Source organism: Ammodytes marinus (assembly GCF_949987685.1).
Source record: "Ammodytes marinus genome assembly, chromosome: 20".
NCBI lineage: Eukaryota > Metazoa > Chordata > Actinopteri > Uranoscopiformes > Ammodytidae > Ammodytes > Ammodytes marinus.
The window spans coordinates 10475028-10487816 of NC_137224.1; the positions used below are offsets into that span (position 1 = coordinate 10475028).

The window sequence follows — 12789 nt, forward strand, 5'->3', positions numbered from 1 at the left end:
GGCACAGTGGGAGTATATACGATATTAATACAATGGCCTAATATGGAGTTCTCTATCATCTGCATTACAGTACCATCATAATATTTTGTGAACTTGCATTAAGCGTTTCCCCCAAAGTATCTGCAGGAAGCACCAAATGTTGGACCAAAAATGTTTCCTTTTTATTTACACTGTATGTCCGTTTTCGATCCAACATTTCATATTTTCTCAGTATTCGGCAAGAGTATAGTCTGTGTGCTCTCATTCATCTCATCCTCCTGCTGTATGTGTGTGAATGAGCCTTAAAGGTGCTCCAAGGAACTTTCAGTTTTTGATTAATTCTTGCACCCCCTTTGGACAGAAGCGGTAATGTTTTTACTACACCAGCTGTTGTTCCTGGGTGACAAAGGCATTAAGCAAAACTGTATAAAAAATAGCATTCTTTACACTGATTCTGAGTTTGCTGTTACATGTAATTTATGATCATGCGAGGAAAACTTAGACCCTTTCAAAAAAAAGAGCTTGGAGGATAGCAGGGTATTGCATATGCTATTTTTTTCCCCGGCTGATTACGATGTAGAAGTATGGCAATGGAGAAATAATGACGGGAGAGAATCAAGTCATTCATCCCCTCCTTTGGTAGTTTAAGCCGAGAACTATGGAGGCTTTGTGTGTTTTTTGCCTATTACTTTGGAAATAAAAAGACACACATAAAAAGAGAGATTGCGGATTAAGACTTTGAAGGTTTTAATGCACGGCTATTTTTCACACATCAGTTGAACAGTAATGAGTCCTACACTAGTTGGAAGTGCAGTTAGAGGGTTTTTAACTGCCACATAATACAAAATGACCGTTTCAATGATCACGCCCCGCAGCGTTACAAGGTATCAAATGCTCTGAGATGCAAGCTTTTTCCAAGCCCATTTCTCTCTAGCACACTTTTCGTTCAAGATGTTCTGTATTTCTTTCAATGAAAGTTGCTATAATCAGTAATTTATTTTTTATAATTACAGTGGATCAAATGACTATAATTGGATGTGAAAGGGATAGCTCGTATAGAAGGATTATAGATAGAAATATCATAATTTCCGCTCAGCTGCATAGAGATTTATAGCCTCATTGTTTTCCGTTTCTCTCAAGAGGGGCCTGTTTTCAGAAGGACAATGTTAGCGACTATAGCTGGCGAACATGTAGCATTTGACAGTTAAAAAGACAGCTTCCCTGTATATGTGTTTGTTGTTCAAAAAAAATTAAAACCCAATATTTTTTTTTTTTTAAAAGACAGTTATATTTGGGGTTATATGGGCTGGGGCACATACTCGGAGTAAATATAGGAGTTACATTAATAGGGGTCAACACACACATGATTCCAAGTTGATGATGATGTCTGCTGGATGTGTCACTAGGCAACTAACTGTGATCTCGTCATTTGGGAAATGCAATGCCAAAACAATTATCAAAATTGCACACATAATCTGAAGCACACAACCCCCTCACCTGTGCCACAAGGCGGGAGGGTTTCCTCTGAGCCGCAAAAAATTCACCAGACAGGGAAATGAAATTGACACAGGGTTAAAATGGGGATGTGGCCACATTAACGCCACCATCAGCTTTGAGAGCCGGCATGAAATAAGAGGACGAATGGACTGTATCCTATTTATGTAAATCAGTTGTGCGGTTCTTTTTCTGCTTAATAGAGGAAAAATAAGAGGGAAAATGAGACACTGAACACAACAGAGCTGAAACTGCAGCTGGAGCTCTGTAACAAAGCAAGGTGACAGTCTAGCACAGTTCTCACACAGTCTGAAAGCGACAACTTGTGAACTCCACTGCTGCTCAGTTTGTTTTACATAGCTCAGTTCTTGTTGACAGTGTGTTGCTCTTCTCTATCACATGTTATTCTTCAAGCTATCAGATCAAGCTGAGTAAGACTGAATGGTCCTCTCCTGCCTGTCACTCATCCAATACATTATTCTGTGATGTGATGGGTTGGGTGACACATGTGGATATGTGGTGTGGACAGCTATTGATGGATAATGTGCGAGGGTAAATCTCCCCCCTTCTAGTTTACCTACAATAGGCGGTTATGGGGAAAAATATACTGACAACTCGGACATATTGCTCACTCGTGTACAATTTAATGTCGAGACGGGACACATCAAAGCAAATCCCGACAATTGTCGGCCTATAAGCCGTGGAAGAGCGGAGGGATGGATCATCCCACTGAATGTGCTCACAGCATGGCCACTATTGAAGAAAGCCTAAGTCCTCTTTGCGAGAAAATGTTGAGAGAAACTATTGAGGATTGTGTTGAACTATAGGGCTGAGGAAGATCTCTAAAAACTTTTCATTGGTGTCCTGAATTTTATGTGTTGACTTTTACAAACTTTTTAACATTGAGTGCAAATTCTTTAATTTTTTCAAATTCATTCAGTTATCGGCATAGGATTGGTGAAAACGCCCAACCATTAACTATAATTATATCCATGTATTCTAATATTTATCAACCCTCAAAGTTTTTTTCATAGTAGAGGATATTGCTAAATTATTGCAACACACAAACACACACACAGCGCCAACTTCAAATGTCATAGTTTCAATGGCTATATTTATGACGGTTGCCGGGGGATCGACGATGAAGGCAAATAGCTGGACAATGCCAGGACTTTGTATCGTATGAGCGTTTCCAACTATATGGCAGCCTATCCCCTTACCACTATAGATCTTGCATCACGCCAAAGTACTCTCCATCCCAAGTTCCCCCATGTTCCTACCGCTGGGACCTGGCATTCCTGTCATTCATGTGCTATCAGTGAGGCTGCAGCCGCTGCTTAGGCCTGCCCAACTCTCCGCCCCTTTCCTCTCTTTCTTCCCATCCAACCCCTTTCCCTGACAGTTCCCTGTGTATCTCCCTGCACCACCTCAGTCCTCAGTGGGCACTTGGCTTTTTTTTAACCTTCCGTTCAGTCTTCTGTCCACGTTTTTTTTTCTGTTGCCGTTCTCAACTTTCCTTATCTAAAAAGTCTGTCTGGCGCACCAGTACATGCTGTACTTTGGTACTTGTTGCTTGGTTTGTTTTATACCTCTAATCTCCTTTCTCTCTCTCTCTCTCTTCCAGGTGTAAGGAGGGCTACCATGGGCTACGCTGTGACCAGTTTGTACCGAAGACAGATGCTATCTTGTCAGACCCAAGTACGTTCACCCATTTTTCTCATTTCTTCATCCTACAGTATTGGTGTATTGATCTGTGACATGAAAAACACAAGTGCACATTGCATGCCCCTGAGCAAATCTGGTACAGCTTTCTATCAGTCCACGAGATAGATAAATATAACTCCATGGAGATCAGTCTTACATCAACTGTTGCAGCCAAAGATTGTCTATATCCTGTCCTCTGGGCCCTAAGACATATGGTCCCCTGGAGGGCCTTTGGGGAGGCACCAGCCATGACCATATTCCCCAGTTCCAGTCTGTGTGTGTGGGGACCATTGTTTCATGTCTCTTCTCCTCTGTCCCTGCCCTCATTTCCTCTCATTTCTCTGTTAACTCTTAAAACTAATTTCTAGAAAAGAGAAACAGTCATCTAATGCTATTTTTGTTATGATCTAAAAACGAACGTGAATTTTCCATTCACATTGCAGAATGTATTGTACTAACATCCTAGGTTCCATTTTGTTTTTTAAAGAATATTTTTATTTTTTTCAGTCAACGTGCATTTGTGATGTAGACGTTTTAAGAAATGCATTTCTCTAACCTAAAATGAGTATCGCATGACATAACGCTACCTTACATAGTTTAGTAATACAGTCCTTTTTAATTTACTGTGTTACAGTATTTGCCTCATTAGAACATGCATTTTTTCAGTCGCTCCAATATCTACTTGTGTCATAATGGCAAGATTTCCATTTGATTGGCAATAAAAGAAAATCATTATTTAGCTATTCGACACGATCCAAATTTGTGTCATGAGACTATCGTTATTCTTTATTGTGGCCTAAAGTGCTCCCATGCAGATTTTAGAATTAAACCCAGCGCATGCATGGAAGCTCCTGTATCCTTTTATTACGGTTTTTAATCTTGCTTTGCTAAAGTCTAGCTAAAGGGGGAGAAAGTCTCCAGTTTCCTATGTTCATGAGAAACAATCCCCATGACAGCTGTGCACTGTAGTTAAAAATATAAAGTCAGAGGTACACGGAAGGGAAATGGGAGACCCTTCAAGCCTTTCCCGCGAGACCGCATCTTTACAAATTCACACTGTTTCATGTGCAGAGGAGTGACTTTGCTCCTCTGCACTCAGGAGTCAAAGAGAAAAACTTAACCTTCTTTTGCCTTCTGTCTGATGCCACCAGGCCCAGTGAGAGTCCATTAGTGGGGTCACGAGGCAGTGTCACCAAGCTTGTTCCACGTGTCCCTCGTGGCACCACACTTTTCACTATAGGATTTATATTATCTTTCGTCGGCGCACACATCAATATGTCTTTGTGTCCGGATTGGGAGATGTTTTTTTTTTTTGCTTTTTTTTTTATCGATAATATGAATTTATTGTATGTTTTTTAACACAAAATTGGACGGCTGACCAAAGAAATACAGTAGACAACAACACATTTAGAATAGACTTTAATAAAAAGAAATATATGCATTTTTAAGACTGTAGTAATATACTGTATATACATTTGTTGAAAATGTAAAAACCAATATTTTCCTGCAGTATAGGAGCTTAATGAAAGCACTCCAACAATGTTATTACTGGGATTAAAACACTGTGAATATCTCATCTCTAAATATAGCAGGCTTGAAGCAGAACGTTCAAATGGGTGGATTCTATCAGTAAGTTCAAACATAATGCAATAAATACATTTCAGATGATTCATAACTGCGTAGTAGGGACATGCATATTTTAAAGTCGCTAAAGGTAAGATCACCTAGTGGAAAAACACTATCCTTCTGAGTAAGTGTCTCCCTGACAACAGCAACTGCTTCTGCTGCTGCAACAACTGCTACTGCTGCTTGTGTGCTGTACCCATAGTAGCTCCAGGCAGCCATTCTTAACCTTTTTCATCTTGTGACCCTTTAAAACAATAATATATTTATGAGCAGACCGCCAGTCACAGGCTGCATGTGGCTGCAAGGGGTTGCCCAAGAGAACAGAGTTTTTTTTTATTCCCTTATCTGGTGGAGCTATTTAAACCATTTCTAGAATCAAATAAAGTCTGAAGTGAACCTCATTTTATGTAAAATAATAATCATTATGTTACAACTGACACATTGAAACAACTTATGGTTAACTTATAATAAACATTTCAAGACAGAATATTTGCTTAAAAACCAAAGTGTAGATGTGGTTGTGCATCCAAATAAAACTATGAATAAAACGTTTCCATATTTCAATCTTATTACCCAATGCAGACATCAATTCAGTACTATTTTAAAATGTATGAAAGTGCTATAAAGCTGTAAGTGGTGGGAAACTGGCTCGGCGTGGGTGCAACAGGAAGAAGGCGGATGAGCGTTGTTCGTGTCAAATATATACTGTACCGCGAGACATACCTCCCATCACATATGTTTTATTAAATTAGACTCCACAGTGAACTCTTATGGCCCGATCTCATTGTCATCCACCCCCGCTGTATACACTGCATATACATACTGTATGTATACAGCATGCATGAGCAATATCGTGTGATCTAGACTGCAGTCTTGCCAGACCTGTGATGAATATAGAATAGTTATCGCAGTGCATGGATAGATTTTTCTATCATCCATCAAATACCTATTCATAGAAACTGCAAAATGATCACTAAAGCTTTTTTAAAACATGTTACAGTTAAATCTATTTTAATCTACAGGAGGGAGCTCAAGTACTTAAATGACATCAGCCCCAACCTCATTTGATCAGGTACAAGTATTGTTAGCTGTAATACAAAAAAAATTGATCTGTTTTGTCCCGCCACTCATGCACCTATTCACTACAGAAAACTGTGTTATTGGCCAAAATCGTTCAACCGCCATAACAGATAAGCACACACTGGAAGATTTGAGGGAGGAATGAAGCCTATTTTGATCTCTGTTGATACAGAGTAATCTAAAATTTACCCAGATTACCAAGGGTTTTGAGGATTATCCTGCTTCCCAAAGCCAAATCATGTAATAACATACACATACAGTACATGCACACTGTAACAACCAATACTTATGGGAATAGCTCCAGTGAAATGCAATTCATGGTGTTCATGTCCGTGAGGTATAAGCAGGTTTGTGTTTGCACACTTATTTGCAGGCGTTTTTTTAATTTAACGTTTTCTTTTTGTTGAAGTGGCAGCATTAGAAACAAATCACACTTTGGGTTGAGAAAAGTTTCATCTGCCGTGCACACTTTTTTTTTATTTATTTTTTTACTGAAATCAATCTCCTTGCTACTTCCAGTCACAAATCATCCTTCGCGCCCCATGCTTTATCTTAGTATCGACTGACCAAAAAGCAGCCACTCAAAAGAGCAGTCCTTAATGGCCTTGTGTGCGCAGTGCAACTCTGTCATACACACATCCTCGCCGGGAAAAAAAAGAAAGAAATGGAAGGGGACATCTCGAAAGCTCAGGCACAAAAGGGAAAGAGTGACTCCCTGCCAGGTACTTGCGGCTACACATGCTGTGAACTCCGCTTTGGAAAAACAGGTGGGGTAAAGGTGGCGGGGTTTTGTTATATTACTGCACAGTGGGGAAGTGGCAGGGTCTTTTAATTGGAGGCATGGGAGTGTAGGAAGGTTGCAATTTAGTTTGTTCCCTTTAAAAAAGAACTGAAATGAGCTTCCTCCCTTAACAGTGAGAGAGTGCATAGGGCATGCCACTAAAGGCATCCAGGTGAGCAGCCATGTTGCACCGTCCAGAGTTACATCAATGATGTTTGGCGGAAGAGGGAGGCGAGCCCAGCCTTTGGTTTTACCCAGCTGGTTAACAAACAGGAAGAAGGGTGAGCCTTTAATTTGAACTATTTATCTCCGGATAGATATCAGGTCTGGAGCAAGTAGCTACACAGGATATTGGTTTCAATAACACACACACACATGCGCGCACACACACACACACACACACACACACACACACACATTGGCTCCTCACTTCCTCAGCTCACCCAAGTGAACGAGGGGATTAAGGATTTGATTCACTCCTGCCATTGTCTCTCTCCCACCTGCCAAGATTTTGCACCTCTTAATCGGGCCAAGAGCATCGTACATGACGCACAGGTATTTCTCTGAGCTTTTCTCAAGGCCCCCAACAGTACACCATGAAGTGGTTCCCCAGGGGGTGCTTTGAGTTGCCAGTTGCCAAAGAGGTATTGGAAGACTGCGCCTATTATGATTGGTGAATGTCTCCAGACACATGCAATTCCAGAGCAAAGGGGATGTGCATCAGTGTCTGTCATGACATCATCTGCACAGTGCTGTGACAGTCAGGGGCGATTTACAGTGGAAACGTGTTTGCCGTTGAACACTGTTGAGCAATCACAGAGGGAAAAAAAAAGTCTAGAATGGATTATGCCTATCAGGCGACATCAGTGAGATACTGCATTCACTTGTTTGGCCTCGCTGCTGAGTGTTTGTGCAACAGTGACAGAATAAGCGCCCTAGCGACCAGAAAGCGTGGACCATTTCTTTATCATATATTGCAATGCACAACTCGTGACAAATACAATAATGTCCTTGGGCCCAAATTAATTGGCTCTTAAATGTTTTAATCATTAGGGTTTGTGTCAGTTGCTAAGAGACTGACTATGAATCAGCAGGAGCATATTATAAACGCCGACATTTGCTAAATAATCCTCCAGGCTACTGGGAGATAATTCCAGGAAGGAAGAAGTTACGTGGAGGTCAATGAGAACATGATGACACCTGCGTCCTATTTAAATACAAACATAAAACGAATTTCTTAATTGGTTTATTAATTTGTGGATTTCAGACCTGCCTTTCTCATTTCTCTTGTTATCTCTGCAATCATGAAAATCCCCCTTTGCCTCATTAAGAATCTGCCAGACAGTCATAGGGTCAAATGACAAACCCCTGCTTTGTGTGTCATAAGCCTCTATAACATGTGCGGGTGGAAATGCTCTTTTGAGCTAAACGTCATAAGTTTACTTAGTAAAAAAAGATGTCTTAATAGAGCGAGATAACCCTGTGCTAACCATGGTGATGTATTCATCAAAGGGTTCATTTGTCTTTTGCCGATCTGAAGCTTCCTCTGCAGCTCTCTGGGGTGTTATTTTTCCACTAAACAATGAAGTTATACAGCCCTGACTGATTTTCCCATGGCACAATCAAAATGCTTCCGGGAACAAATGTTTATTTTTAAATTTTTCAACAAAAAAAAAATATCTTTTTTGTGTGCCCACCACATAATCTGTCAGGAGCTTGGCAAGCCGCATTCTATTTAAAAACTCAGACCACCTCTGTCAGAAAAGCAATTACTAGTGAGGGTTTCATTTTAATTTAAATGAGATTACATTACAGTGACATGGAAAAAAAGGGGCACTGTCAGGATGGAAAAGAACACGAGTGCTCCTTTTTATCTGTTTCAACAGCACTGGGATTGGGGGGAAAGACTTAGCTGAATGAAGAAAGGGTGGGTGTGTGTGTGTGTGTGTGTGTGTGTGTGTGTGTGTGTGTGTGTGTGCGTGCGTGCGTGCGTGCGTGCGTGCGTGCGTGCGTGCGTGCGTGCGTGCGTGCATGTGAGAGAGAGAGAGACTGTAATGCACTGCCTGTGAATGGGTGAGTTAGTGTGGCGCATCTTAACGAGACATGCTTGTGAATATTGAAAAAGCTATGCTAGGAGACAGAGGAGAACAATTACTGCAACGCTGCGGGCTCAAATCAATACAAAAGGCCTGTGCATCGCAACGTCAGTGACACTAAGCTATACGATATGTCATTTTCAACTTTTATTTTTCACAATCCGTCCTCTAATCCTCCCAGCTCCCTGTGTCTTTGTTGTTTTTTTGCTTTCTTCATTCAAAGCCCCTGCAGGCTGTGTGTGTGAATTCAGTGTATCAGTGGAAAAGCATACCAAGTAGCCTACCCGGGCTGGCTGGCTGGCTCATTACCTGGTGCACAAGGGAGCGCCATATCAGAAAGAAAAAAAACGTCAAAATAACTTTATGGTCTAGTTTCAGCATGTGTTTCTCCCTAGGGTGAATTCTGATTATGTATCTGTGTGAGATAGAGACCCATCATGTTGAAACTGTTTAATCTTCCTTTCTCTCTATTTCTCTCCCCCTCCTCTCTCTCTCTCTCTCTCTCTCCCCTCTCTCTCTCTCTCTCTCTCTCTCTCTCTCTCTCTCTCTCTCTCTCTCTCTCTCTCTCTCTCATACTCTCTCCTTTCAAATGCTATCTGGCCTTGGTTGGAACAGCGGATGAACTTGGGATCGAGTTCATGGGTAAGACAACTTTTTTTTTCTCTCTGTGGCTGTGTGAGCGTGGGTTCAATCCTTCATGTGCCGTATACGCACGGCGAGATACCACACACACTAAACACACAATCCAGCGCAACAAGGCCACTCACCTTGGCAAATTAATGCGGGCCAGTCGCCATGGAAACGCGGCGGCGGTGTATTAGGTGTATTCTGTCTGCATGAAGAACAGTGCTGTGATAGGGAGGACTGATGTAATGGGGATAGGGCAATAAGGACATACCTGTCAAGTACCAGTGTGTACACATGTATGTGAAGTCAGTTGAGCTTCAATTTAGGAAACATTTATATTATATATGGTGTGGGAATATGTTTGTTTTAGTGAAAAATTGGATTTTGCAAATGAAAATAAGCTACTATTAGAATAAGAAGGCATTGAAAATACAATATTAAGCTTCTTCAAAATGCCATTGATATGACTTACTAGGTGCCTTTTTTTCATCTTCTAGGCAGTTAACACATCTTTGAAAATCAAATTATCTAGCTCTCTTTCTTTAATAAAGAACACACTGTTCTTTGACCAGAGGGAATATACAATGCCACCCACTCTACCGCCCTTCTAATGTTTTCCATTTTCCCTTTGCTGTCTCCTCCTCGCTCTCTGGCTCCCCTTTTGTGCACACATAGAAAAACAACATTGCATGCTGTGAAGTTTCCCATTAACATGGCTTCATACACTGCTGTCGTGTCACACATTTGCTCCAGGAAATAGAAAAGGAAGGAGGAGGAGAAGAAGAAGACACACTCTTGAAAGAGAAGTCTGCCCCTGCACACCACATTCCTCAGTTCAGTGATTTTAATCAGGGGACTAAATTAGTTCAGAATGCGTCTGCAGGTGGGCTTGTGCATTAGAGAAAATGAGAAAACAGGGTTGATCGATTGATGGCTGGACGGATGACAGAAAGAAGCAATGCCTTTTTTGTTTTGTCAGGGGGAGGCTCTGAAGGAAGCTCTCACTGTTCTATTCACTGTGTTCCATTGTGGCTAACTCTTCTGTTTTAGCAATGCATCCTTTGATAGTTGTTATATAAGTACAATATGTGACAGTTTGAGACAGTCAGACAGAATGCACCAACGCTGTGTTTGAAGCATTGAGTGCTCTAAATGTGATTTGTCTTTTGATTTTCTTGTATTTTTGTAGCCCAGCATGTCTCACTAGTTTTTTCCCCCTGATGTATTTTCAGGCTGAATGCCCCATTTTGTCATGGATACTTTAGCACGCTCTTCATTAAAGCAATTCTTTTTCTAGTCATTGTCACTGCCGTGGCACAGCCGGCCATATGGGATGTGTTGTCCTTGTGTCGATGTGATATGACTAGTGCAGAGGCTGTTCAGTGTGTTCGGTTCTCCCAATGTGCTCTTGCATCTCATTTCAAGAATGCCTCGTAGGCATGGAGCATGAAAGGCCTGTAATGGTTTTATGTACAGACTGCATGTGTGCTTTTTCTTGCAGCCATTCAGCACAGCTTTGTAGACAGCTGTTTTTATGTTCAGATTTCAGAAAAGCCCATTTCATCTTTCCAAAAAAAAGCAGGGGCTTGTCTCAGGTGGTGCTCCACGGGAGCACTGAGGATGTGGCAGCTGGGAAATATATGTCCCATATATTTCAAAGATGCAACCGTGGCGAGGTCATTTCACCGATGGTAAAGGCTAGAGCGTTTATAGGGCCACAGACATAGTATTACAGCACACAAGTATTATACCTATGTGACTTGTGTGTTACAAGTAACTCAAGTTAGTATGTGTTTCTATGGTATTTATAGATATGATGTAATGTCCCGTAAGGTTTACTGTATACAATTGAAGAATCTTCTGCATTTTTTTTATAACAGCATCAGATGGACACTAGACATCATTGTTTGTATATTTGTATGAACATAAAAAAAAGTAAAGCAATATCTACAATCTTTACATTTGCAATATGCTCAAATATCAATTATACCGTACCATTACTGTATAGGTATATTCCAGCAAAAAAAAATCTAACTTTAAAATGTTGTTATGTCAACACATTTTCTGTAATATTAATGCAAAACCAAACATTTGGACAAAATCATCCACATGGAAATGTATCAGCTTGCAAGTATTGAATATGCAATATTGTGTTGCAACTGGACACCCCCACAGGATTCTTTTGTACTAACTATTTTAATTCAAACCCATCCTACCCGCTTCTCACAGGAGCTGAGTGGGCAGTTTGGACCACTGATGTAAAATAAAGATATATATATATATACTGTGTATATATATATATATATATATATATATATATATATATATATATATATATATATGAATATACATCCACATATTGTAACTCCAGGATATGTTCTGATGTTATTCTTCTCTTCTGCCTGAAGCTTTCTCTAGTATTAAAAAGGTTTCCCTTTGAGTTTGACCTGGGTTACGCCGTATACACTTCCCTTTGAATGTGTTGACGCAGCACTGATGTCATGCAGGGGGAAGAAAATGGAAAGGAGAACAAAAAATTTGATTTAGATTGTCGGTTGCAAGCATCACAAACACGGGGGAAACTCACCGTGCGAGTTAGAGGAAGTTGATAAACCGGGGTAGACATGCACGGATAAAGAAAAAGAACCTCCCGGGACAGTTCTCATGTTGACGGCATCAAAAAGCCACACAGACCAACCCCTACCTCAGAGGTCATGAACAGGTTGCGTTGACATTTCTCTGCACTTTAGCCCTTTGCAGTTGTCGAGATGCTGAGATCAGACACAGGGGGATTTATTGTTTGTTTGTTGAGTGATGGAGTGATGTCACAGAGATGTTGTGTTCAAGGTTATGAAGTGTCTCTCCAGGCTCCAGCTCTCTACCAGTGGATAAGTTACAGTGTATGCCAAGTCGCAGCTTATCCATTGTGCCTCTTTTGACCCGACTGAAGAATTGTTTTGAGTTTTCTTTTGCGATAAGCTCCATCATGTGCGTGCACCGCCATCGTCCCAGTAACTGTTGCCGCGCCACAATCCAGCTGTTCAGTCACACGTCTATCTGCCCGGGATCAACTGCTGCTACTTGTCCCCAAAATGCTTTCGGGACCTTAGCTTCTGTTGCTGATGTGCAACAGGGGGGGCTGACAAAGAGGCTCAGGAAGCCAGCACTCCTTTCGATGCTAATACCATGTCCCCGAATGCTGACACACGCACGCACGCAACACACACACGCACGCACACGCAACACGGGCTGCCCTGCTGTGCCGACAGTCCATTGGTTGCCTGCTGGGTTTGTCTGAAATAAATGATTATCAGTACTTCAGTTAACACATGCCACACAGTCTGTCATGTCCCAATCCCATGCTCAACCACTGACATTTACTGACAGTGTTGGTTGCCTCAT

At 41.2% G+C, this 12789-nt stretch overlaps 1 protein-coding gene across 1 annotated transcript in view; it reads left to right on the top strand.

The window, feature by feature from the left end:
• Positions 1-12789, top strand: part of nrg3b (neuregulin 3b) — a gene marked incomplete at both ends in the record, with an annotated part of 188821 nt that overhangs the window by 158958 nt on the left and 17074 nt on the right. The window contains 2 exons of the mRNA XM_080048466.1: positions 3098-3171; positions 9376-9402. Of these exons, the coding sequence (XP_079904592.1) occupies positions 3098-3171; positions 9376-9402 (101 nt within the window). The remainder of the gene's footprint in view (positions 1-3097; positions 3172-9375; positions 9403-12789) is intronic.